Below are 26488 nucleotides of genomic sequence, written 5' to 3' on the forward strand. Positions count from 1 at the left end.
TGGGCACAAGGGCATGTTTATTTTGGGGAAAGGGGTAGGGATAAAAGCCGGTGGGCAGGCTTCTGGCCGAGGGGTTTCTCCAAGACCACTCTGGGCCTCCGCCGGGCCACCAGGTTCATGAGGACCGCCTTCCACTGCAGCCACCTGCCCAGAGACATGGCTCACAGCCCCGGACCCCGCCTCCGCCCACTGCCCTCAGGGCCTCCCCCAGCCCTGAACCTGGACCTGGAGGGGTCTCCAGCAGGTGGCTCCCCACTGCCCACCTCACGGCCTGATACATGCCCCAGCAGTTCACTGGGACCACCTCGCCAGGGCCCACGTCCTTGATGAAGAACTGCTGCCTCACCAGGGACATGAGGACCCTCTTGCTGCCCAGCGTCAGGGCCCAGGGGCCCTCCTCACTCCACAGGCGCATCACGCTCTCCCGCAGTGTGGCCATCTCCTCCATGCGCTGTGGACGTAGGGGCATTGGGGTTGCCGTGGTGGCCAGGGCGGGGGGTGGGTGGTGGGAGTTGACACAGGAATGCAGGAATAGGACCAGAGTGGGGGCGGGACAGTGAACGAGATTTATCTCTTTCTGGGCAAATCCAGGCCTTATCTGCTGGGAAACACTGCAGGGGCCAAACATGCAGACAGGCAGACCAAAAAGCTAGGAGGTGGCCAAGCTGGGGGTAGGGGCGAGGGGAGCTGGGAGTCAGGCTCCACATGGAGAAAGGTGGCCCACCTGGAGGGCCTGGGAGACTCCAGAGCCTCGAGGGTGGGGGTGGGGGTGGGGGTGCAAACGCCAGGTCAGGGGCCGCCTCTCACCAGCTTGGTTTCTGTATTAAACTTGAGGTTCTGGATGGTCTTATTATCCTGGATGCTGTTTTCCAATTTCATTATTTGGTTCTGAAACTAAACACAGTCCTCACTTCGTGGGCACAGATGCAGGGAGTCTGCAGACCTGAAGGCGGCCCCTGCCTCAATCACTTGGGGTAGAAATGGGCCTCCAACATGCGGGTCCTCGCCTCTCAGTAAATGACAAGGCGGGACCCAGCCAGAGTTCAGGGCTGCACCTTTCATAGTGACTGGTGACGCACTGCAGTGTCTGGGGCTCCAGACAGGTGCTCCCACTTGGTACTTCCAGAGGCTGAGACGTGAGAGCCACCCAGAAGGATGACTGGTTCCATGAGCCTTGCCCCCAGGCAGGTGTCCTGGATCTGAGCCTCCCTGGATGGGAGGAGGTCTGCCTGGGCCCCTCGGAAGGGGTTGTCCCCTGTCTGAGCCAGATTCCCCAGCCCCCTCCCTGAGTGTGCCCAGACCTAGGGGCCCAGGGGTACCGTGGCCAGCTTGCCCTGGATCTCGGCGATCTTCCGCCCGGGGTTGCCCCCTCTGAGCAGCTGCACAGAGGACAGCAGAGAGGCCAGCTCTTGCCGGATGGCCTCAACCTCGAACTTTCTGTGGGCACAAAAGGCCGGGGCTGCTGGGCTGTGGGGGGTACTTGGAGGCAGGGCAGATGGAGGGAGGAGATCCTGGGCAGAGCACGGGATGCTCAGCCTTGTGACCCCTCCAGAGGGGACTGGGGGAGGGGGGTTCCCCAGCAGGTGACAGAAGGGAAAGGCCAGACCTGGGCTGGTGAGGGGTCAGGACTGCTACAGACGCAGGGGATTGGGGAGGACCACCGTCAGGAAGCCCTGAGATGTAGCAGGGTTGCTCTGAGACAGCTGTGCCCTCTGAGGTGGGAGCAGCCCAGCCCCTGACAGCCAGCAGAGCATACCCGCCTCCCCAGGACTGCGGTCCTGCCAGGCTGTGGCAGTGAGCTGGGGGCCTCACCTGGCTTTGGTCTCGGTGGAGATCTTGAGGTCGGAGTCACTCTTTTGAAGGACACACTTGTCGGAAACAGCCTCTATCTGAAACGCGGAGCCGGCAGGCGGCTAAGGGCGGCGCAGCTGGGAAGGAGGGAGGCTGCGCCCCTGGCCCTCACTCACCTGCCGGGGCAGGCTGTCCACTTTCTCCTGCACCTCTCGCAGGTGTGCCTCAGCCTCCTCTCGACTCCGGGCCAGGCTTTCCCGAGATCTCTTCTCTGCGACTTCCCACTCATTCTGTGCCTGGGGTGCAGATACCCAGTGAGGGCCAGAGCCCACCCAGAGAGGGAGGGTGGACAGGCAGCTAGACTGGACCCTTTGGAGCCAGAGTCAGACCCAAGATGGTCGCAGTCATGCAGCAGAGCTCCTGGAGGGCACATGGCTCCTGCCTCGACTCCGAGCATGTCCACACTGACCACACAAGCCCCAGATGGGGCACACTCTGGGGATGCAGATCCTTCCTGGAGGGAGCACCGGACTGAGCAGAGCCACGTCCCTAAGAGGAAGGCCTGTCTCACACCCTCGCCTGAACCAGCCTCAGCTGCCCATGAGTCAGTATGGACAGGGAGACAACAGGAAGCCTGCTCACACATGCAGGACGGGGGACGGGGGCCCGTGCCAAAGGCTGTACACGTGTATTCACAGCAGCACTAAGGGTATCAAAAGGGCAACATCGCAGTGTCCATCAGGGGACAGATGGATGAAAGCCTGTGGTCCATCCACACAATGGAATGTTACTCAGCCGTAACAAGGAAGCACTGACATGCTGCAACACGGGTGAACCTCAAACATGTGATGCTGATCACAAAAGGCCACATAGTGAACTATTTGCTTTACACAAAGTGTCCAGAACCAGCAAATCCACAGAGACAGAAAGCAGATCAGTGGTTGCCGGAGTCAGGGAGGGGAGTGACCGTTGATGACTCGGTGGTGGGGGGGTCCTTTTAGGGGGATGGAAAAGTTCTAAAAGTGATTGTGGTGCTGGTTTTAAAAGAATGACTGAATTATATACTTTGAAAGGCTGAATTGTATGGTGTGTGCACTGAACCTCAATAAAGCTGATAGAAAAAGAGAAAAAAGAACTTAAGGATGGAGGCTGTTTTGCTGGCCCCTCTGTGGAGCCCTTCCTGTGGTTGGGACCCCAGGACCTCTCACCCTGGGCCACCCTGCTCCGAGCAGGAGGTCTGTGGGCCTCAGGGCCATCCTGGGTGTGGTGGACAGCTGTTGGGTGAGCTTGGGATCCGCCACTCAGGCCTCTAACCTCAGGGGTGATGGACATGGCTGGGGAGCATGAGGGGCGCCAGGATCCCCCATCCAGGCGCCCTCCCCCAGGCAGCTCCGTGGCTTTTACCTTGTGAAGCCGCATGCTCAGCGTCTGCTCCTGCAGGTCCAGCTTCCAGCTCAAGGCCAGGAAGTGGTCACTCATGTCCTTCACCTGCTTGACCAGCTCAGCCACAGACACCTCCAGGGCCTGGCTCTTCTCTCGGAGCTGTGAGAGATGGGGCTGAGTGTGCTGCCTGCATCAGTGGGGACCGCACAAGGACAGTTGCCCCAGCACTGCCCCCTTACCAGTTCCAGGGCGCTGTGTGTCTCCTGCTGGGCCAGCTCGCCGGCCAGCTGCATGGCCTCCAGGCTCTCCTGCAGGTAGGTAGCCAGCTCCCCGGCCCTGCTGTCCTCCAAGTGCCCTTTGGCTTCCCTGGGGGTTGGTGCCACTGAGAAAGACTGTCCCTCAGCCAAGGCTGGCAACCCCTCGGCACTGGGCCAGGGCTGAGAGCCTGGCTGCTGGCTTCAGAACCTTCTAGGAAGCCCCAGGGAGGAGATGATGAGTGTCATCACAAGGGCCACCGAGACAGGGCTGTGTCCAATCCTGCCACACAGAGCTCCCCCAAGGGGGACAGGCTCCCACAAGGGCAGCTACTCTGGCCCAGGGTACCTGGCTGGGCCTCATGCTGGGCTCAGGGCCATTCCTGCCCGCCCTACCTGCAGCTCCACTCAGACACCCACCAGGCCTTCTGCTCGGCCAGCAGGACACGGTTCAGGGACACCTGGTTCTGCTGCACGAACTTGGTCAGCTGGATCACTGCCTTGTCCAGGCCCCGGCACTGTTCCAGGAGGTGGCATTCTTCCTGCTGCCATGCAGAGGCAGCCTGAGACCCACCCCAGCTCCCAGCCCAGGCCCGGCCCGTGCCCGCCCCACCACTCACCTGGCACTGTCCCCGCAGGGCCTGCACACGCTCTGCATCCAGCTCCTGGAGCTGCTGCCACCGGCTCTCCAGCTCCTCCCGCAGGCTGCTCTCTGCCCTCAGCCGCGCACTCTCTGAGGTCTTCATCCTCTACCAGGGTACCCAGCCCATCTGCCGTGAGCCAGGTGTGTGGGGGATGTGACCAACCCACCAGCCCGCAAATGCCCACCTTCTCAAGGGCCAGGAAGCTCTTCTGCAGGAAGCCACATAGCTTGGCTTCCCTCTTGAGGAAGCGGAGGCTCATCTCCTCCCCTAGCTTGGTCATCTGGGCCTGTGGAGGAGGGTCTACATAGTCACCACTTGCCTATCCACCCCCACCCACCATGCCATTGCCAACTTGCTTGTTCTCCTGCCCAACCATCTCCATTGGAGGGGGTCCTGCTCCTGTGTCCCCAGCAGGGCCGGCCCGTCGCACCATCCCTGGGAAGGCAGGCAGGCCAGGCACAAGGGCTGTGAAGCATCTGATGGCTGAGCTCCCAGGGGCCCAGGACACACATGGTCCTCACAGCAACCACCAGACACTGCCAGGGAAGGTGACACAGCAGCCACCATATCACACCCTTACCAGGAGCCCGGGGAAGGGTGGCTAAGGGCACATGAGCACACAGTCACGCACATACCTGTGCACAAATGATCTCACACTCCTGCAGGTATGCACATACCTGTACACATGTGTGCATGCACACACTTTTGCCCTTGCCCTCCAGGCCCAGGGTGGGGCCCATCCCGCCATCGGCTCCTGTCCTGCTACACCAAGAGGTCGGGGTGCAGGAGACTGGGGTCCAGGCCCAGTCCGGCTGTCTCCCCTCCTCACACACCCACAGGGCAGGCAGGGCTCTTGCACGAGGCACCCTCTCTGCAGCCACAAGTCCTTCTAGGGCTGGGAGGGATGTCCACAGCCCGCAGAGCAGGTGTGCCCTGAGTCTCCGCCAGCCTCCCTCCCCTGTTTCTGTAAAGAGCCAGAGGGCAGACACTTTGATTTTGTGGGCCACAGGGTCTCTGTCATAACCCCTCAGCTCTGCGGTTCCAGCACAAACACAGTCATGGGCAACAGTAAACGTACGGCCATGGGCTGACAAAACTTTATGCGTAAAACCAGGCAGCAGCTGCAGGGTGCAGACCCCAGACTCGAGGCACACTCGGGGAGAGGTGAGCTGGGCATGTCGGTAATCCCTGGGCTCAGTGCCTCCTGGAGATCCTGCCTTTCAATGGAGCAAAGACACTAAACTTCTCACAGGGCAGTGGACGGGGGAGGCCACCGGAGCTGGGCAGCTAAGCTATGCAGGCAGCAGCTGGGGACGTGGTGCAGTCCCTGGTCTCTATTTGCAGAGCTGATGAGGCTGAGTCTCAAGGAGCTACCCCTGTCCCCTGCCCCGCCTTCTAGGGCTACAGGCTCTGGCCCAGGAGCAAGGCCCCAGGGAGATGTGTCTTCAGGAAGGGACTTCCACCTGGCTTGGAGAGAAGCACCAAGGCTGAAAATTGTTGAGGAAGGGGCTACAGGTGCAGGTTACACAGGGAGGGAGAGGTGGGGGAGCAGTAGCCCAGATGGAACTTTGTGATGGATGGCATGCTCCATTTTGGCGCTGCCAAATCAGCAGTCACTGGCAATGTGGTCCGGCTTGTGTGACCAAGGAACTGAGTTGTAAATTGTCTAAGATGTCAGCTAATTTCAATACACAGAGACATCTGCGGCTGGTGGCTACCACAGCACAGGACTTAGGGGTCAGCCCCCAGGTCCAAACACATGGACAGAAGCATAAAGAGAGTAGAATGTGGGAAGAATCCACCGATGGAAAAGATGCGGGCTGGGGGACCGCGGGGGTCTCCTGCACGGACCGTCTTGCTGGCAGCTCAGCTAGCTGCCCAGATGCCAGAGTCCTGGCCTCAGGAGTACCTGCATCCTGGCCACTTCCTGGTCCACCCTCTGGCTGGCCTCCTCCTGGCTCTTCTGCAGGGCTCCACAGGCTACCCCTCGGTTCCTTTCCTCCTGCTTCAGTTTCCCGGTCAGCTCAGCCAACCTAGGGGCAATGGCTGCAGGTCACAGCAGCCCAGTGGGCCAGAGGGCTTGGCTGGGAAGACACAGAGAGGCTGGTGGGGCCCCCAGACACTAAGAGTCCTTTTTAGGCCAGGACCAGCAGCTGGAGGGCCTAGACCGAGCGTACAGCCCGCCTGGGTAAACACACCCATTTCCGTGTCCCCACCTGTCATTGAGAGCTGGGCTGATGAGGAAGGTGATGGGGTGGGGACCCTGGGCTGGTCTGTTTTCCCCACAGAGGGTCCATAGGCCCTGATGTCCCTTGTTAATCAGCAGCTTCGATGCCTTCCTGCCTTGGTGACTCACTCCCATTTGACCACTTGGGTTCAGAGACAGCACCCCCGGGGGCCCACCTGAGGCTGGCCTCCTGCTCGGCGCCCTTCCGCTCAGAGTCCTGGAGTGCCTGCTTCCTCCTGATCTGGGTCAGGGCCTCCCGGACCTCCACCAGCCTGGCACACAAAAGCTGCTTCTGCCTGGGGCCTGCCTAGCCCTGCTCTGGGTGGCCAGGAGCAGGCTGGGCAGCCTTTGGAGTGGAGGCTCCACCAAGGGGCCCAGCAACAAGCCTCCCGCCCCTTTCCCAGGCTCCATGGGGCATATCTGCTTGGCTGAGCAAGACATCGAATGGGGGGAACTGGAAGCTTGCGGCTGAGGCCCCAACAGGGCTGGCACCAGCTGGGGTTTCCCCAAGCCCCTTTCCCTCCCACTAAGCCTGCACCACGAGTACTGCGGGTACCTCTTGTCCAGAGCCTGCATCTGGTTCTGGCTCTGCAGGCCGGGGAACTGCAAGGTGGAGGTGTGGGGTGAGTGCAGGCCAGGGCCCTCTCAGCCCTCCCAGAACAAACACAGCAGCGTCACGGAGCCCGACCCTGGGGACTGTCTAGGTTCTCGGTCTGGGCAGAGGGGCTGAGCTGGGCTCAGGGTCCAGGAAACAGCTGGCGGGATACCCGGGGACGAGGAAGCCTGGCCCATGGGCGGGGACACTGCCTTACCTGGAGGGCCTCCTTCTCGGGGGCCTGAGCCACCTGCTGCACCTCCTGCTGCAGCTTCTTGAGCTCTGAGTCCTGCAGCTGCAGGCCAGCCCGCACCTGCAGAAGCTCCCGCAGCAGCAGCAGCGTGGCACGCTCACAGCGGGCTTTGTGTCCCCGCAGGGACGCCACCTCGGCCTGCAGGTCAGCCACCCTGGAAGGGCGAGGAATAGGCCAAGTTGGCTGCATGTGCTGGGGGGTTGGGGGGACTGACCATGTGGTTCCCCTGCCCCTGTGGGGCTCACCATTGCTCCAGCTGCTTCCAGCGCTTGGGGGTGTCCTGTTCCGGGATGGAAGCAGTGGATGCCGGACAGCTGGACTCATACCTCTCCGAGACCTCCTCCAGACTTAAGGGCTCAGGGCTGGCCAGCCCTTCCTCCAGAAGCCCCAGGTCCTCTGGGGTGACGGTGCTCAGCTGGGAGCGGGGCGAGGCCCCTGATGAGGGGTCGCAGTCAGCCAGCTCTGCAAGAAGGCACCTTGGGGCTCGCCATTAGGGCTGATGAGGGGAGCCGCTCCCAGATGGAGCCTGTGGTAATGGGGACCCAAGTCCCTACTGAGTGTGCCCAATGAGCTCACTGTGGCTCATCCCAGTGGGTGACAGCACAGCCCAGGGAGGGCTCAGCTCTCACTGTCCATGGCAGGAAGCTCAGGTTCAGAGCGGTCCACGCTCCCACCTGAGGACACACAGCATTGGGCAGCAGAAACAGGACAGTGCCTGCCTGGTCAGCTCCAGAGGGAGTGCCTGGGCTGTGAGGTGACCGGGGGTCAGGAGGCAGCAGTATATCATGTGGCCCAGACCACTGTGCAGGCCCTTACCTGGACAGCCCCCCAGCTCACCTGATTCAGCTTTACTAGCAGGCCCCGTCTGTGGCTTTGGCCACTGCCGAGAGTCCCTGGGCCTAACACCCCATGGCTGCCCACAGCTAGACCCCGGGGCAGTTGGGGGATGAAGGTAGGGGAGGGTGGAGGAAGGTAGGAAAGTCAGAGCTGGAAGGCCCTGTGGCCTGGGGGAAGTGCATGAAGTGTGAAGGGGTGAGCTCCCACCCTCACATCTCTCCTTCCAAAACAATGCCAACGTAGGGAGGGCAAAGGAGAAGTGGGGGCTCTTCTGGAACCTTCTTTCTCACCAGAACCTCATGATTTCATGGCCCAACTGCCAGTGGAACCTGAGCCTTCAGCTTTCCTGTCCAGCGAGGCCTGCCCAACTGCCCACTTTGGGAAGGACTGGAGGGGGTGTGGCTGCTGGCCTGTGACATAGTCAGGAGCCCCTGGCCTGGCCTGGGTGGGAGTGGTGGGGAGGCCCAGACCAACCGAACACAGCCAGTCCCACCCCCGAGGCCTTGAGGACACAGAGGACCACGGGACGGGGCCTACGAGAGACCCTGCGGAGTGGCTGCCCCCGTGACTCCAGCTTCCCTCATAGCCACAGTGAGAAAGTGAGAAGAGACGGTGGGCTTTATCCTAATAGTCTGTTTTATTTGATCTGGCATAACTTAGGCACCGTCACATCAACACAAATCAACACAGGCTGCGGAGACAGCACATACTCTCCTCACGCCTCGTCCTGGAGGCTGGGTGGGGTGTGGGCCACGTCACGTGTGCAGTCAGTGAGGATACAGGGCCCTTACCTGGCCCAGGTGGTCCACTCTCCCTGCACTGTTGGCCACTCACGAGGGCTGGAGGGGCTTCCCTGTGACACAGTGAACAGCCCAAAGGCAACCACTTGCCTGGGGAGCTCGATGCCCGTAGGCAGCAACACCACACACCTTGAAGCTCAGCGTGTCGGGTACAAGGCAGCTGCGGAGCTGCGTGCTGATGTCCTGGGTGTACCCAAGCTTGGGGCAGGGAGGGTGGGTGAGGACACAGTAGGCCTTCCCCAAGGGCTCTGTGGGACTCCAAGAGCGATCAGGCCAGACATCTGCATGAGGACGGTGGCTGGGGGCCCCCCCTCCTGTGGGACATGGGGAGGCCCCAGGTTCTTTCCCACTTAAGGTCTCTGAGCCTATCACCTGTGTCCCCTCTTCCCCCAAGGGGCATCCACCCTGGGTCACTGCCCATCTGCAATGTACAGAAAGGAGAGTCCCATTCTGGGTCACCCCACCCCCAGAGTGCCTGTGAATCTCAGGATGCTGGACCATGGTCCATACCGAGTGGGAAAGAGGAAGCTGGCACCAGCCGTCTGTGTACAGTTTGTTTATTTCTCCCATTCAGACACCCATACTTGGACCCCTACATTCCCCAGAGGGCTCCCCCACCAGGAAGAGCAGCCTTTCAAGGTCCCCACCCCCTTGAAACGGGCTAAAACCGAAGTGCAGCACCTGCCAACCCACAACAGCACACGTTCCTCATTACAGAAGTGGGCGGGGGAGGGGGCGAGTCACTTTAGAAAAAAAGTCTGGTGGGGCACTGGGGATACAGGATCCCATATCTGGCCTGCCCAGCCCAGGACAGGCGTGGTTCTGCTCTGGGCTCACCAGCCCATCCCAGAACTCACCTGCCCCAACCCTGGAAGCAGAGCTGCTCCAGAACACTGGCTCATGCCAGGGATCCTCAGAGGCTCATGGGGGCCCCCAGGTGCTGAAGAGATCCACCATCCCTGTGCCATCCACACAGGCTCAGTGACAGAGGCAGAGGTGGATTCTGGGTCCAGGTCCACAGCACCGAGTGGGGGTGTGGCCCAGGGGGGATATGTGGTGAGTCTAGGAGTCCAGCTCTGGGGTCTGCTCTCCAGGGCAGTCCTGCTCCCCTAAGCCCTCGCCTCCCTGTGTCCAGCTTGGGTCTCTCTCTGCTCAGACCCAAAACCTCATGGCTGCAGACTGAGCTGAGGGCTGAGAAGAACAAGATCCAAGGCCTCCGCTACAGCCTGAAGTTGCCCAGACACCGAGCTGCCAGTGCTCAGGGTGCAGTCCTTCTGCACTGGCCCCCAGGATGACAGGGTGCACAGAAGCAGCAATGGCTCCATCCTGGGGGCTGCAGCATTTGAACCCACAGGGCTCAGCTAACCAGCTGTTAGGCACATAATCACACGCACACAGACACACGCACGAGCACGCGCAAGCTCTCAGGGAGAGTTGCACAAAATGCTCCCCAGAAGTCAGGGAACAGGGGGCTGGCGCGTGAAAACCGAGGGGCTGAGACAGGAGGTGAGGAAATGGGGGTGAGAATGCAAACAAAGAGCCCACAAGAGTCACACGCTGGCCAGGATGTCCCCAGGGTCTGGATCCATGCTGCCTGGGGAATGAGGTGAGGGTTCCGAGGAAAGTGCCAGGGCTGGATCTCACGTCTGGGCCAGAGAGAGCTCCTCCAGGCCCCCCTTCCCGAGCCGGTACCTGGCCAGGTCCTTCCTGGTCACCAGCCCGACCACCTGTGGAAGCAAAGCCAGGTCACTGGTCTAGCAGCCCCTGCCTCTGTGGACACCCCTGCCCTATGTTTTGGGGGTAGCACAGCCAGAGAGGAGCCCCAGGAGTAGGCATGTGGGCCTAAGCAGTAGGTGAGCCAGGAACACAACCCCTGCTGGCAGATGCCCCACCCCTGGCGCTCACCTGATTGCGGTTGTCCACCACCACCAGGTGCCTGAGGCCCAGGGCTCGGAACAGCTTGAACACCCGCGGGAGGGACGCCTCCTGCAATATGGGGACAGCCTCAGCTCACTGCCAGCCCCACCCCACCAAGACTGGAGCAGAGGCAGGACCCGCCACCACCCTCACACGGCCCACTGGTGCCAGAATGGCACAAAGTGAACCACTACCTCTCCTCCACACCGGAGGCTCTGTCTTGATTTGGCCTGGGATATCCTACTCTGCACCCCCCCCCCACCCCCCATACTTGTGCTCTGAAAGAACTTGCCCCGCAGCCCCCCTGCAGCCCAAGCAGGCACCTGGGGCACTGTGTAGGGGGAGGGGTTCATGAACTCGGAGAGGTCCATGGTGCACTCCCGCTCATCCTGGGACACGTGGATGGACTGGATCGGGGGGAAGCGTGGGTAAGCATCACGAAAATCCTTCAGTCTCAGCCGCCGCCGCACCAGGCCCACATTGGACCGTTCCACGAACACCTGTGGGCAGAGGGCGGCAGGCAGCGGGCAGCAGGTGGCGGCGCCTCAGAGCCTCAACACCCCACCAGGCGTCTCCCGCCACCTGATGCCCTACTTTGTGCTTCAGCAGGACGATCAGCTGAGAGCGCAGGATTAAGCCCTGGAGCCGGGCTGGCTGCGGAAGAGAGAAAGACGCTGGTGTCTGTGGGGGACCTCGCACCCTTCCTGCTGGGTGGGTAGAGGGCCCAGGCAGCAGCACCAGGACGCCTGGGAGCTCCGGCCAGGTTCCCCGGCGATGCTGGTCACCAACTACAGACTAGGCCACAGGCGTTTCACCTGCACGAGCTCACTTATCCCTGAACGCCTAGGAGAAGCAACAGAACCGCTGAGTAGGGATGAGGTGCTGAGAGTCAAGTATGCCGAGAATGAGAAACAGACCCAGGACCTGATGAGACTCGACCCAGACAACAGAAGCACCATGGCAAGTGGGATGCACATTCTGTCAGGACTTCGCGAGAAAATCCCAGCGACTCCTCAGCTGCAAGACATGTGGATGCATCAATAACCCAACCAGGGGACAGCGCTCACTGGGACCCGCGCCTTCGCAGCCATGTGACCAGAATTCTCTCATGAACCCCAAAGCAGGGTTTCCATATTTATGGGAACCACGCTTCCCAGCCCTGCTCAACCTGACAGTTCAGGTGACGAGGAGAGACCATGAGCCCCAGTCCCCTCCTGCCCTGCAGGCAGCCTGCAGTGAGGCCAGTACCTGGGTATCGTCAGCGGCCTCCACCACGGGGAAGCCGTTGTGGTTGGACGTCGTGTTGCTCAGCACGTCCACGATGACACCCACCTTCTCCCTCCTCCGCAGGCAGGTGACCGGTGTGCTCATCACCTCCCTGCAGAAAAGCCAGGCCATGACCCACGCGGCCGTGGTGGCTTCCCGAACAGTCTCTTCACAGCAGTCAAAGCCCAACAGACAGAAACGGCTGGGAGAAGGGAGCCTGGAGACAAGGCGCTGGGAGCCCAGACTCTCCCAGGAGCTCCCCTGGGAAAACCAGTTCTGGACTGAAGTCCTGCTCCAGGCCGCCCTCACCAGACCTCCCAGGAGTGTCCGGCATCCCTCACACCCCACCCTGAGTGTGGGGAGGGAGCCCCAGCCCGCAGGCCTTTCTCAGGGTACCTGGCAGTGAGCGAGTGCGAGGTGACCGGGGCTTCCCAGTGCAGGAAGGGCACACTCTGCAGCTGGATATGCATGTCATACAGGCCCTGGGGAGAGGGTGGGCGTGCTGATGCCAGAGGCTGCCTGGGGGACAGCTTCCAAGCTCTCCCCACCCCTCACTGTGGCTGCAGATCCCCCAGTCCCCTCAGCCTCAGGCGCCAAGGCTGGGGGCATGGGGAGGAGGCTGCCAAGCGACAGTGGGGACAGGCGGGCCTCTCCCCACTGGCCAGACCTCGATGAAGACGTCCCCTACGATCTTGGCGGTCATCAGCACCAGCATGATGGGGAAGCCGTAGGTCACGTTGCTGGTGGCCTCCATCATGATGACCGTCAGGCTCAGTGTCATCCTCACGATCCCACCTGCCCAGGCGGGAAGGGGGTTGGGTTGGCGGTCATGAGCCTCTGAAGGCTGCTCCATCGGTCCCTCCCGTGTCCCCTGAACAGCCAGTCCTGTCCATTCACCCCTGTGGACCATCCCTCCAGGCGACATCAGGTGGGGATGGTGACCCTGCCCCACCCATGGCAGCCAGCACTCACCCAGCTGGGCAGCCGCTCCCATCAGGGCATACTTGCCGGGGTCTGCCCAGATCTGTGGGGAAGACAGAGAAGGTGTTGGGGGTGTAGCAGTCCCTTACCCAAACCCATTAGAATGTACTGACGCCAGTGGAAGCCACATGGGCCCAGGAGGGGATCTTAATAGTTTACTCAAAAAAACGGTGTGCAGTAGCACCACCTGAATCTGGAAATACCCTAGCTGTGCCTGGCTCAGGGATGCACTTAGTGAGCTCTGCCGTGTGCGGGCGCTGCAGAACTCGGCAGGTGAGACAGTAGGGCACATGGCCTGGAGGGAAGGGCTACAGGTGTCTAGGAGGAAGGCCGGCCGCACCGCATGTGTGCAGTGACCAGCTTCTGGGCACAAGGCCTGCACCACACAAGGAAGCATAAAAAGAAGCAAAAATCTGACTTGCGCTACAACACAGGTGACCCCTGAAAACATGAAGCTCAGTGACAGAAGCCAAACACAAAAGGCCACTTAGCGTGATTTGACGTATCTCCAACCACCAGAACAGGCAAACCCAAGGAGGTGGAAAGCAGATTAGTAGCCACCAAGAGCTGAGGCGGCGACATGGACGTGACTGCGTAACGAGAACATGTTTCTTTGCGGGTGATGAGAACGTCCTGCAACATCCTGGTGGTGATGATTACACAACCCCGAATGTATGAGGAAACACCAAACTGTACGCTTTCAGAATGATGGATATTATGGTATGTGAACCACATCTCAATTAAAAAGCCCACAAAATCACATCTGGAAGGGAACCTGGGATGCGCGCGACCTGGAGACAGGTGAGGGGAGGCCCAATGTGCCCCTCTTATGGGGTTTTAGGTCTCATTTGAACGACTAACATAAAGATGAGAAATTCACAGAATAAAAACCAAGCTGCCCATGGAGGCAGGATAGAGGAAGAGGGCCAGGAGGCAGTGCTGGGGCCCCAAGGTCTGGGCCTTGCATCTCCCAGGCCCGGACTCCTGCACCTGCCTGCATCCTTTCGTACCGTGTTCTCTTCATCACCCATGCACCCTTCCTGTTGGTCACAAACACGAGCCCTGCTCTCATCCATGGTGGCCTCAACTGAGCCCAGCTTCATCCCCGCAGACCCCCACTCACTGCGGCCCCTGTGATGTAGGAGAGGGAGATGCCGAACAGCCGGCCCCAGGCGGCCCCGATGAGCAAGGACGGGATGAAGACACCGGCCGACACCGTGAGCCCGTAGGTCCAGCAGGCCAGGAAGAAGTAGACCAGGGTGAAGAGGCCAAGCGTCATGGGGTTGTAGGAGCCTGCGGAAAGGGCGCTGGCCAGGACCTGCCACGCAGACTCAACCCTGAGTGGGGCTGCCTGGCCACACCCCAACCCCCAGAATCTCCCCCTCCTCAGAGGCCAGTGTGCGGGGTCCTGGGGACCCAGCCCTCAGAGGTGGGTGCCCAGCCGCCCTGCAGGTGGGGCAGAGAGGGGGCTGGGGCAGGCGAGGTCCAAGGCAACCAGCAGGGTGTTGACCTGGGCTGAGGAAAGGTGCTTGCCAAGGTCTGTGCAGACCACCGGGGGTCAGGGGAAGGAGCAATGAGTGCAGGAGGGAGGCCACAGCCACCATCCCACACCTGGCAACTCCAGATGTGAGAAGATGTCAAGGAACCCCGGAACCAGCAGGCTCAGGCCTGGTGATGCCCACAGGGCCCTGCTCAGTGCTCCAGAAAGGGCTTCGCTTTGCCCACGTTTAAAAGTCTTTCTGTTCAGTTTCATAAACTTGTGCCCCCCCAACATGCAAAGGTAAGGGCCAGAAGGAAAACTCATCTAGGGAGATGAGATGGCCCCAGTGGCCACCCTCCAGGAAGGGAAGGAGACAGCGTGGGGAGCCTGGCCGGCCCCTCCCAGGTACTGGCCACCAGCCCACACTGGGCTGCCAGCCCCTGCACTCTGGTGCACCTTAGCCCTGCAGCAAGGCAGTGACCTCTGCCCACAGTGGACACTTGGCCAGAAGGCGTCAGCCAGGCCTGGGCCCAGTGCCTGTGTGTTGGCTGCAGACGAGGCCAGAAGGGATGGGCCCAAGTGGGGACACGAGGCCAACAGCACAGAGCGCAGAGCACAGGCACTCACCTGGGGGGTCGTGGAAAAGGCTGACCACGCTCTTCTCCGGGGTGTTGAAGAAGGCTGCGGCCATTGAGTTGTACTCGCCATCGGCACAGAAGAGCTGCAAGGTCAGGAGAGAAGACAGGCCAGTTGGGATGGGGCAACCCCGGCCTGGACAGCATTAGGTACCAACCTCACAGCAGGCGGGGTCAGGCCACTGTCTCAGAGGGGACACAGGACCCAAGAGACAGGCTCAGGAACGGCAAGGGCTTCAGAGGCATGTCCAGCCCTGCAGGGGCTGGTCAGCAGTATACCTGGGCTGGACAGCAAGTCTGTCCCTGGGCACATGTGGACTCCAGAGCTCACACTTGCAGCAGCTGCTCACAGAGCTCAAGTGCCACAAGCCCAGGGACCCCCAGGCTGGGCAAAACTGTGAGCCCCTCAAGGCCTTGACCCAGAGCAGGGGCTCCAAGCAAAGCCTCATGTGTCAACCCCACGACCCTGCCAGAGCCATCCGGGGCCCCAGATCCACACCTGACACAGGCCCATCAGTCCTTACTCCCCACCCCCAGCAACTAGCAATCTGTTTTTCTCTGTGGGTGTGCCCCATTCTGGACGCTTCCCACACGTGTGGTCCCTGCTGCCCAGCTTCCTTCACTCAGCATGTTGTCAAGGTGCAGCCATGCAGGAGCCCATGTCAGTGCGCCGACCCTCCCTGGAGCTGAGTGGATCCATTATGCTACTGTTCATCGATGCTGGGCACCAGGGCTGCGGTGAATCCTGCCACAGTGAGCTCGTGTGCACAGCCGCCCCTGCGGGCCCATGCAAGCTTCACCTCTGCAGTCCTCCTGCAGAGCCTGTGAGGCCACTGCTCCAGGAGGACTGGGCCAAGACCCCAGTCTGCATGACGCCTGCTCACGCCTGGAGCTGGGCTGAACCAGCAGCCACACGGAGAGAGGAAGCAAGGGCCCCTGGGAAGGCCCACGCTGCCCTAACCCAGCTCCCGTCCCTGGCTGCCTACCTGGAGGGGATAGGACACAGAGCTCCCCTGCAGGGGCTGGCAATCCCGGGAAGAGTAAATCAGCACGAAGGCGACTGTGGCCGTGACAGCGGCCACCAGCATGGCCTCGATCACCTGGAGGCAGGGCCGGTGGATGTACCTAGAGCAAACAGCCGGGGTGGACCGGGCTGCGGGACGGCTAGGGCAGCAGCCAGGGCATCCAGAGCCTGCGACTCAGGAGAGCCATCCAGGACTCCGATCAGGAGAGTGACACAGCATGTTTAATCAGCAATCCGCCCAGACACCCAAACACTCTCCAGTTATCTTCCAGGTGCTCCCCGAGAGCATTTTAACTTGGCAAGAGAAGACAAGAAGGAAGGAGACCGAGACCCGCCCCGCAGGTTTCAGAAAACCAGCTCCAATAATGGCTCTCCACCAACAGAAGGACCTGTGTTGACCCCGACATGCCCAGGCCCAGGGCCCTGAGGGCTGAGAGACGCCAGGAAGACCCTCAACGCAGGGCTATGCCAGATCCATGGCTGTGCCTTTCCTGACATGGGGCTGCCCTCCAGGCCCCACCTGGCCCCCGGCCCTGCCGGTCTGTCCCCTTACACACACACCGCCACAGAACAATCTGTTTAGCATGTGGCTTCCACCCAACCCGAGGGCGCAGGGCCCACAACCGCCAGACACCCCGTGTGGTCACACCTGTCAACTCAGTCCCCAAAGCAGGTTTCTCACCTGATTCGAAACATCGTCAACCAGTAGTTCAAAGCGTTGAACACGGCTCCAAGGACACCACCTGGGACGAGGAAGAAGCTGCATATTCAGGACTCGGGGAAGAGAGGAGGAGGCTGCCCAGGAGACAGGAGGGGACAGTGTGGAAACACCTAACGGGTGGAGGGCTTGTCTCCCACAGGTTTTCACAGAGGAAGGAACACTGCCCAGGCCCAGCTACTTCCTGAGGGGCTTTCATCAACCAGAAGTAGAGCTCTGGTCCCGAGGGCTGGACTCCCTCCCCACTGGCCATGGGACGGCAGGCAGGAATGGGGGCCTTTGGAGCTGGGTCAGGCCTGGTCCCTACTGTCTGGTACTGTCGTGCACGAAGCCGCCCTTACCCAGCACACCCATGGCAATGAAGATGGGGATCTCGTGGATCGTGTACACCATCGTCTGCACAGACAGGGAGAGAGCGGGCATCCTGTTAAGAAAACTGTCACCAGCCCCTCCTATTCATATTCAGACTCCGGACCAGGCACTGTACAGGACATGGCCCACCTGCATGGGAACCTGGCACTTTCCTACAGGTCCTGCAGGAGAAAAGCTGGAGTAAAAGCCGGGCATCCCAGCAGACTGCCCTCCTACTCCTGCGGCTGTGCCAGAAGGCGCTCGGAGCCCTGCTTTATCCGGAGGCTCTCACCTGCTTCCCCCTGAGCAGGGGTACGACCTGAGCTTTTGCCAAAGGAGGAGTAAGTGGGACACAATTAAGGGAGAGAAGCTCCTGAGCCAGGCCACCCAAGAGTCCCGAGTCCATGGGTGAGTACTGTCCCCCAGAATGGTTCCCTGCGCGCAGCATCCCGGCAATGGCAGTGCGAGGCCCAAGCATCCCCCGACACGCCAGCCAGCACTTGCTCGCCTTCCAGAAGCTGCTGCAGGAGTCCGGCCGCCAGTCTTGGTGTTGCTGTCCAACAGTCTGCGGCCCTGAGATGGCTCTGAAGCGGCTGCTGGCTGATGGGTGCCCCACCCTGGCGGCCAGCTCCGATGCACACCTTCCTGGAGCATCTCCAGCCTCGGTGCTCACAAACAAGGGCTCTATCCCACAGCTAAGAGCTAGAATATTCCAGAAGCCTCAATCCTTAGGCTGAACCTTGAGTAAAAACGGCCTTGGCCCCTCTCAGAGAAAGAACCAGAGAGTGAGGTGGGTGATGTAGCAGGTTACCTCGGTGTCAAATCTTCCAAAGTTGATGAGGCCAGGGCTGGACAGGTCCCACACATTTCCATGGTAAATGCTTAGGACGAAATTCAAGGTGAAGGTGGAAATCATGGAAGCAAAGAACTGCAGGTAGAGAGAAACATGCACCGTCAGGGCTGTGGCAGTGGGCACAGTGGCCAAGCCCAGGGCCAGGAGGACAGGGCTGGGAGGATTGAACTGGGAGGACAGGACTGGGAGGATGGAGTCAGGAGGACAGGACTGGGAGGACTGTAGCACCAGGGCCATCTGTCTCCTGTCATCTGGGAGGCACCTGGACCCTCCAAAGGCTGAAAGAAGGCAGGCCAGAGCCTTGCTAGCTGAGCTGGGGGCGGAGGTCCCAGGATCCTGATAAGGATGAAGGAGAACCAGGCCAATAGCTCAGGGACCCAGCCGACGGGAGGTTCAGGTGCAGTCCGAGAGCCAGGTGTCCACCCGACCATGGAGGCCCAGCATCGGGGCTGCCCGACCCCAGGAAAGTGGCCATTCCAGGCACTTACAATTCTCCATGTCAGGAACTGGTTCCAGAAGGATGCACCCTCCTCCAAGCTGAACAGGACCCCACCTGGAACAGCCAGCAGCCCAGCACTGAAGCACCCAACCAGGCCACAGGCAGTCCCTCACTCACTGCTACCCATACCCCGGACTCCGGGGCACCAAGCCCACAGCAGAGGCAGCCATCCAGGCCTCTTGGGAGGCTTACCCCATACCCTCACCCAACACTCAGTCCACAAACGCAAGATCACCCCTTCACATGGCAGGGACTGCCTGGCTCCCCCAGCACAGGCTGTCACAGAGCTCTCAGACCAGGCAAGGCTGCCCTCCTCACCCACAGGGGCCCCAAACGCAGCAGACACTCCGGCCGCAGCTCCTGCCGAGACAAAGTCCCGCTTCTCTGTGTCTCTGCGGAAGTACTCGAAGATCTGAGCCAGAACAGATGGAAAGAGAGGTGGTAGCCAGCGCCTCCCAGGGTACCTCTCTCAGGAAGGGAGAAGACGGGCCCAGAGGTGAGGAGGGGAGAGGGGAGGGGAGGGGTGTCTCTGGACTAACCACCCATCAGCTGAGGGGGGTCACGGACTGTAGAACTGAAGAGAACAAATCACAGAGAGTTTCCTTGCGTACCCACAAATAGAGAAAATCACTATTCACAGCAATTACTAAACTCCGTGGTTTGTGCACGATGTACACAGAACTGAGCACCTGGAGCCCACACCTGTGTCCTTTCTGACCTCCCCTCCAGGTCACACGTTACTGCTTAGAGCTACGGGCCATTTCCACACAGAAACACACACCCACACAGAGCACCAAGACCTCAACACTCCAGACAAGACACTGGGGACCCTCAGAGGCGAAGGTAAGACTGCAGGAGGGGTGGGGGCCCAGCCCTGGGGGCAGTCGCGCCCTCACCCTGAACATGGGCGGCATAGTGAGGACCCACCTTGAAATCTCGCTTTAGTGATGTTGACCTTCCCTGGGAAATCCCAGCAGCAATCACGGAGCCGGAGTGGATCATCGGCCCCTCCTAGAAGGCATGAGACAGCGGCACTCAGATGGCGCAGCTCCAGAATAAACTGGCCCAGGCCCCACGGGCGCAGAGGGACGCAGGCCAGGGCAGTGCACGTGCTCCGTTACCTTCCCCACAGCCAGTCCTCCCACCACGGACAGGATCACGCCGGACACTTTGATCACCAGAGTCTGGAACACAAAAGATGACATGCCAAGTCTGATTAAAGGGCACACACGATCTGAGAACCTGAGCCACAGACTGAACACAGGGGGGACCCTAACCACTGAGCTGCCAAGCGGGTGCGAGCACCCGCAGTGGGGGTCCCGGGGGTGGGCTTGTGCTCTCCTGCCTTCTCGCCTCCTCGGACCTTCCATGCCAGGTGGTGGTGGACACAAAGGAGACCTGCATGCTCCAAGTTCCTCCACCTGGTGCCCTCCTGGGGCACTGGTGCCACCTGCCCACCTAGAGTGGACGTTGAGCTCAGGTGCCGCTCCCAGCCACTGAGGCCGGCCCCTCTCTTTGGCTGCAGGGCACTGAGCACAGCCCTCTCCCTGAGTGGACCACCTGCCCTGCTCCTAGAAGCACCTCCTCCCTGGACAGGGGCAGGAAAGAGGCCTCCAGCAAACAGCAGGCCAAGGCACGCCGACCGCACACCTGGAAGTGGGAAGAAACCTGACTGGTGCCCAGAAAATCATGTACAACAAGACTAAAGAAAGTTCTGAAACAAGGGAAAAACTCGCCATTCCCACGCAGCTACTCTCATTCTGAAATATCAACCACCACGTGAAACTCAAAACACGTCTACGCAACCACAATCATAACAGATGCACCTTTTTAAGTGTTCTTGTAACATTCAAAACGTATGAGACAGTTTCACCACTTTCCAAAGAAAGGTCACACAACACCCTTCAGCACATCTGCATGCAAGCTCGTCAGCGGCAAACGGCAAGGGCCTGGCTGAGTTTTGGAGGCACAGGTGGACAAACGAGACCCTTCTAACCCAGCAAGGCGGCCCCCTGGGCTGAGCCTGAACTCCCGGCGGGGCCGCCACACACCTCACCTTGAGCCGGACCACGTGGGGGATCTTCACCCCATTGAGGAAGCACTTGATCTGGGGGATCCCGCTGCCAGCGGCGACCGGCTATGAGGAGAGGGGCCAGCACTGAGCCAAGAAGGCCCAAGAAGGCATGCCCCATGGTGCCCAGACAGGAGAGGGGACGGGATGGGCAGCCAGATAAGGGGCTTCTTGCCTCTCTCCACCCACCTGCAGAGCGACCCTGAGGGGAGCAAACTCTGTAGGGAGCAGGAGAGGGGGCAGAGATGGAAGGTGGCCCAGTGTCCCCTGGGGCAGGACGACAGGAGGCCCACGTCACACACACTGAGGGGCCAGAACTCAACATATACTTGGGGCCCACTGCACTGCACCCCAGACAGAAGCTCTGGACACTGCCCCTTCTTCCTTCCAATGCCCCACGACCAAGGAGGAGAGAAGAAAGCGGCAGATACAGGAAGGGAGAAAAGAAGGAGCACTCCAGGCGGGTCGGACCCACACATCTGGAGCACCCCCCAGACAGGGGCTGCTGGGTGCTGCCCTGGTCCCTGCTGCCTGGGGTGGGCGTGGGCTTGTGTGGCAGAGCCCAGGAGTGTTGTTTTGGCTGAACTGCTTGACACCGGACATCGGATTCCACCAGAGTCTAACCCATGAGTCTCATGGGCAGACACTGTGGAGGGGTGAGCTGGAGGGGTGCCCACCTACCTCTATGAAGGCCACTATCACCGAGCCCAGGAGCACGAAAGCAGAGTTCAGAGTGGCCCACAGCAGGAGGGAGAAGGACAGCCCGCCCTTCTCTGTGAACTTGTCAATATCTGGATCATCAAGGACCATACGGCATCACCCTGGGTGCCCCTCCCCAATGGAGCACCTACTGGTCTCAGGGACACCTTATAGCCCATCCCCCACAGACATGCAGCCCCCACTCAGTTACACCCCGTCAAGGACAGCAGACTGCTGGGGTCAGAGACTCCTCCCATTGGTCCGCTCACTCCAGGTGACCAGATAAAGGATACTGTCCTTGACAACCCTGTACTTGAGGCCGGCCAGCTTCTCCACCACGATGTCAATGAAGCAGGCCACGAGGCCCGTAAGGATGCCAATCATGGCACAGATGACCCAGCGCTTGATCTCCACTGTCCGGAAGGCCTGAGGGGGCAGAGGGGAACCCGTCACAAGTGGGCGCGGTTGTGAGATGTCCCATGAAGCTGCTCTGGTGACCCCCACCACACACTGTTGTCCTCGGGCCCCGAGTCCAGGAAGAGCAGCCCCATCAACGTCTCAGAGACAGTAGGGCACTGGCGGGGGGATGGTCCTTCCCAGCCAAGTCGTACTCAGATGCTAACGCTATGAAGAACAGTCCTCTCAGCGGTGCGAAAGTGACACACACACACCCTTCCCCGTGCTGGGCCCCAGGGGGTGAAGGGGGAGGCAGGGTTGCACTGCTGCGCCCAGGTTGAGCAGTAGAGCCAGGTGCACACCAGCCTGGTGATTAGCCCAGGCTCACCGTGTGGTTGATCCGTCTCTCCTCCTCCAGGAACAGCTGGTTCTCACTGTTGTCATAGTCCAAGCTCTGCAGACCAGGACAGCAGAGATACACCAGTGACTGACCTCCACCCGCAGGCTCAGTGCAGGTGCGGTGGGGAAGGGCAGGGCATGGAGCAGGGGGCTCACCTCGTACTTGAGGGACAGCAGCTTCTCATTGTGTGGGATCTCCTTGGGGAAAGGGTGAGGGGGGTCCATCTCCTGTGGGAGGAAAAGGCAGAGCTGATAACCCCGCACAGGCAAGAAGGAAGCAAAATGCAGGGTGGGGCTTGTGCCACCCCCAAGGCATGTACTCTTCTGACACCAAAGCCAGACCAGGACACAAGGCAGGAAACCACACACACACCCCTAATGAACACAGACACAAAACCCCCCATGAGACAGGGTGGATCAGGGTCTGGGACACTGCACCACACACTTCCCAAGCAGGTGGGGTGACATAAAAAATTGATTAATGTAAGCTGTCTGTGGTCTACGTCCCAGGTTCCAGCACCAGCTCCTAACTCCCCCCAGCCCCCTGAACCTGGCATCTCTGGGTGATGAGCGGGTCTGTGCTATGAGAGGGCTGGGCTGGGGGCCAAGACCAAAGAAGGATGAGAGGGCTGGAGACCGAGCTAATCACCAACGGCCGAGGATTTAATTAGTCGTGCCTGTGTACTGGAGCCGCCATACAAACCCAATATGAAGGGGTTCAGGGAGCTTCCGGCTGTGAACATGTGCAGGTGTAGGGAGGGCAGCTCCCGGGGAGGGCGTGGGGGCTCTGCACCCCTTCCAATCCCTGCCCAGTGCATCTCTTCCATCTGGCTGTTCCCACGTCGTGGGCCCTTTACAAAGCAAAGTGTTTCCCTGAGTTCTATGAGCCATTCTGGTACCCCGAGGAGGGGGTCGCGGGAACCCAATTTACAGCTGGTGGGTCAGAAGCACAGCTGATGACCTGGACTTGTGACTGGTGTCTGAGGTAGGGGGTCTGTTGGACTGAGCCCTCAGCCTGAGGGGTCTGTGCTGACGCCAGGCAGTTAGCGTCAAAATGAAGTGATGTGTGTGGGACACCCAGGTGGTCTCTGGACAATCAGAGGATTAATTGGAGTGAAAGTAAAAACAGTTCGAAGCTGTTTCAGTAGAATAAAGCACAAAATCCACAAGAACACCTCAAGAGACACACAAAGAGCATCTGACAAAATTCAACCCTTCATGATAAAAATACTCAATAAACCAGGAAGAGCGGGATCTTCCTCAGCCTGATCAAGACAGAAAAACCCCAGGCAACGTCATGCTCAGTGGTGAACAACTGACTGAAGCTTTTTCTCCAAGATCGGGAACAAAGCCAGGACATTTCTACTCAGCTCTGTCCTGGATGTGCTACCAGGACAATCAGGCAAGAGAAATAAGTGAGTAGCACGCAGACTGCACAGGAAGAAGTGAAACAAGATCTTCTTTGCAGATGGCATGGTCTTGTAGAAAATCCCCTGAAGTGCATTACAAACAATCAGAATTGACAACAGATTCAGTGAGACTGAAGGATACGAGACCAGGACCCAAAAATCAAACGTATTTCTATGCACCTGCAATGAAGAACCCTCAGTGAAAATAAGAAAACTCTATTTATAATACCACAAAAAATAAGATACATAAAATAAACTTATTTCTAAAATATGTTTTACAAAAGCAGTGAAAGGCTTATATGCTGAGAATTACAACACATTGTTGTAAGAAATTAAAGACCTATGTAAATAGAAAGCTGTCCTGTACCAATGGACTGGAAGACTGGATATGAAGATTTGATGCCACCCCTACCTAAACTCCAGCTGGCGGGGACTGAGGAAATTGACAAGCCGAGCCTAAATTCCACGTGGAAACACGCAAGGGGTATGGGATCTCAAATAGCCAAAACCATCTTGAGAAAGAAGAACAAGGCTGGACAACTCAAACTTTCCACTTTCAAAACTTACCACAATGCTACAGTCAACAAGATAGAGTGGCCCAGGCACAACGACAGACTGAGAGGTTGATGGAAGACAACTCGAAGCCCAGAAATAAACCCGTAACATTTACGGCAACTGCCCATCGACAATGGTGCCAAGACAACTCAAGAGGGAATGAGTCGTCTTTTTAAGAAATGATGCTGGGAAAACTGGGTCTCCACATGCAAAAGAATGAGGTTGGACCCTTGTCTTACACCACATGAGAAATTAGTGAAAACGGACCAAAAAGATCTAAATTGTAGAACTCTTACAGGAAAAGACAGAAGTGACCTCAGATTAGGCAGTAGCTTCTTAAATATAACTCCAAAAGCACAAGCAGCAAAAGAAAAAATATAGAACAAATGGACTTCGTCAAAATTAAAAGCTTTTGTGCCTCAAAGGACACAGGCAGAAAGTGAGGAGACCACCCATGGGCCAGGAAAAAGCTTCTGCAAATCACATGTCTGATGAGCGATCTGCATCTAGAACACAGAAAGAATTCTCACAGCTCAATTACAGAAACACAAGCAGCCAGCTGAAAAATGTGCACGGGGTCTGAAGAGACGTTTCTCCGGAGAAGATACGGACGACAGAGATGGCCATGGGCACACAACAGCAGAAGCAGCAGGGAAACGCAAATCGGGACTACAAGATACCCTTAAGGAGGTGGTCAAACGTTGAGTCTGGGGCGGGGGGTGGGGGCAGGGTGGGGAGTTCACGAAATGCTCCCCTGGCAGCTGCAGGACAGCTCAGCCCCCACGTAGGGGCAGGAAAGGGGGACACTACTCATGTCCCAGGGCCCACCAGCCTGAGATGCCCCCTCCAGGCCACCTGGGGCCCCCACCTGCGCATAGCTCGCTCAACGTTCCCTGCCAGACAGGCACCCCCCCACCTCCGCCCATTGGGCTCAGCCTCAGGGAACGAAGCCCCTCAGAGCAGCCTTTCCTGGTGGCCCAGGCTCTGCAGTCCACGTCTGTCCCTGAGCTCGGCACAGAACCACTGTCTGCTCTCCTTTTGTTTGGTGTCTACTGTCTGTCCCCTGCTGGCTGCGGCTCCACAGAAGTGGCCTGACCTCCCCAGGCCAGCACACATGGGAGACACAGGGACAGGGAATGACCACCACTTACGGGGTCCAGAAGCTCATCGTCCAGCTCCAAGGTGCTCATCTGTCCAATCCGGAAAAATGCCGAATGGGGCGACTAGAAGCAGAAGAGAGATCACAGGCCACTTAGCTATGGGGCCACTCTGCACCATGCACATCACCCCACCAATGTCCTGGCCTTGCCTGCCCTGCTGTGGGAGCACAGACCCACACCTGCTGTGTGGGGGATTTCAGTAGGGCCAGTGCCAGACTCCAGGCTCGCTGCTGAGACCCAAAGTCTGTCACTGAGAAGTACAGCCTCCAGAAGGGAAGCCCAGGCCTTCCGTACCCGACGAGGCCCTGCCCTCCCCTCTTCTAGGGCCCTTCAGAGACTGGAGAGAAGACACCAGCCAGAACCCAGGGCTGTGGGACGACCACGCCCGTGTCCTCCTGGCCTCCTTCCCTCCCTGGCTTAGAAAACCACGGTGTTCCAGGGCCCCTCCTTTAGAAGCCTTTCTGTTTCCCCTCCTCCAAGTCTTTTCAAGTCCTTTCTCTGTGTGTCTCCATTATGAGACCGAGTGGCTCTGCCAGGTGGGGACCTGTCACTGGCCTCCAGGCTGGCCCCCCAGACGCACAGTCAAAGGCACCTCCTCCCCTGGGGCAGGTCAACCACAGAGGACAAACACCCAGGCGTGTGACTTCTCATTCCTTTGCCTAGGCACAGTGGAGGCCAGGAGTAGGAAACACAGGTCGCTCACATTTGTGATTCAGAGAAACCAGAAGTCACGCTGTGGCATGAGTAGGTCCAAATGCTGCATGGAACATACTGTACAGAAACACGACCCTGTGCTCCTCTGAGCTGCAGGTGCCGCTGGGCGCCCTGCATCTCATCCGGCTGCCACTGCTGCGCCTGCCACACCGCAGCCCAGAGGAGCACGAGCCCAGGGCACACTGTGCCTCCAACACAGGAAGTTTAAAGTCAGCAACACTCACCTCTGCTGCTACCAGTGGTCACTGGTGGTTGACTGCTATGGGGGGGGCAGGGACACACGAGGGGGCTTCGGGGATCTGGCTGACTCTGCTGGGGGGTGTGTCTGAGTCTCCTGGGGCTGCTGTACCCAAACACACTGTTTAAGGGGCTTAAAATAGGAGAAACATATTCTCTTTCAGCTCTGGAGGCCTCAAGCCCAAAATCAAGGTGTCAACAGGCAGTGGTCCCTCTCAGGGTCATGGGAGAGGATCTTCCCTGCCTCTTCCAGCTTCTGATGGGCACTGGCCATCCTCAGCACTCCTTGGCTTGTGGTTGCATCCCTCCAATCTCTGCCTCTGTCACCACCAGCCTCCCG

The 26488-nt window shown here is 59.4% G+C and overlaps 2 protein-coding genes across 3 annotated transcripts in view; both read right to left on the reverse strand.

Moving 5' to 3' along the window:
- CCDC154 (coiled-coil domain containing 154) lies at positions 1–10109 on the reverse strand. The gene is made up of 19 exons (XM_072942132.1): positions 10008–10109; positions 8871–8982; positions 7985–8269; positions 7393–7609; positions 7112–7301; positions 6856–6902; positions 6476–6571; positions 5982–6105; positions 4257–4358; positions 4049–4177; positions 3849–3973; positions 3414–3540; positions 3196–3333; positions 1968–2087; positions 1813–1889; positions 1320–1437; positions 808–888; positions 264–451; positions 1–144 (listed from the first exon to the last, which is right to left on the reverse strand). The coding sequence occupies exons 1-19, from the start codon at positions 10107–10109 to the stop codon at positions 18–20; spliced, it is 2505 nt and encodes an 834-aa protein (XP_072798233.1). The 3' UTR covers positions 1–17.
- The window catches only part of CLCN7 (chloride voltage-gated channel 7), a 23527-nt gene continuing 6364 nt past the window's right edge, over positions 9326–26488 (reverse strand). Inside the window, exons 2-25 of one of the 2 annotated variants that reach the window (XM_072942371.1) lie at positions 25189–25260; positions 22230–22301; positions 22063–22128; positions 21572–21704; positions 21261–21370; positions 20565–20645; positions 19630–19692; positions 19436–19519; positions 18827–18920; positions 18498–18562; positions 17968–18084; positions 17147–17201; positions 16770–16830; positions 16050–16188; positions 15056–15149; positions 14072–14241; positions 12940–12991; positions 12635–12762; positions 12364–12449; positions 11950–12079; positions 11296–11355; positions 11025–11201; positions 10690–10770; positions 9326–10511 (exon numbers count right to left, since the gene is read on the reverse strand). In XM_072942371.1, coding sequence (XP_072798472.1) covers positions 10425–10511; positions 10690–10770; positions 11025–11201; positions 11296–11355; positions 11950–12079; positions 12364–12449; positions 12635–12762; positions 12940–12991; positions 14072–14241; positions 15056–15149; positions 16050–16188; positions 16770–16830; positions 17147–17201; positions 17968–18084; positions 18498–18562; positions 18827–18920; positions 19436–19519; positions 19630–19692; positions 20565–20645; positions 21261–21370; positions 21572–21704; positions 22063–22128; positions 22230–22301; positions 25189–25260 — 2277 coding nt within the window. In that variant the 3' untranslated portion in view covers positions 9326–10424. The remainder of the gene's footprint in view (positions 10512–10689; positions 10771–11024; positions 11202–11295; positions 11356–11949; positions 12080–12363; positions 12450–12634; positions 12763–12939; positions 12992–14071; positions 14242–15055; positions 15150–16049; positions 16189–16769; positions 16831–17146; positions 17202–17967; positions 18085–18497; positions 18563–18826; positions 18921–19435; positions 19520–19629; positions 19693–20564; positions 20646–21260; positions 21371–21571; positions 21705–22062; positions 22129–22229; positions 22302–25188; positions 25261–26488) is intronic. The other variant, XM_072942372.1, reaches the window with a different exon arrangement.

This window comes from Vicugna pacos, chromosome 18 (assembly GCF_048564905.1).
Source record: "Vicugna pacos chromosome 18, VicPac4, whole genome shotgun sequence".
NCBI lineage: Eukaryota > Metazoa > Chordata > Mammalia > Artiodactyla > Camelidae > Vicugna > Vicugna pacos.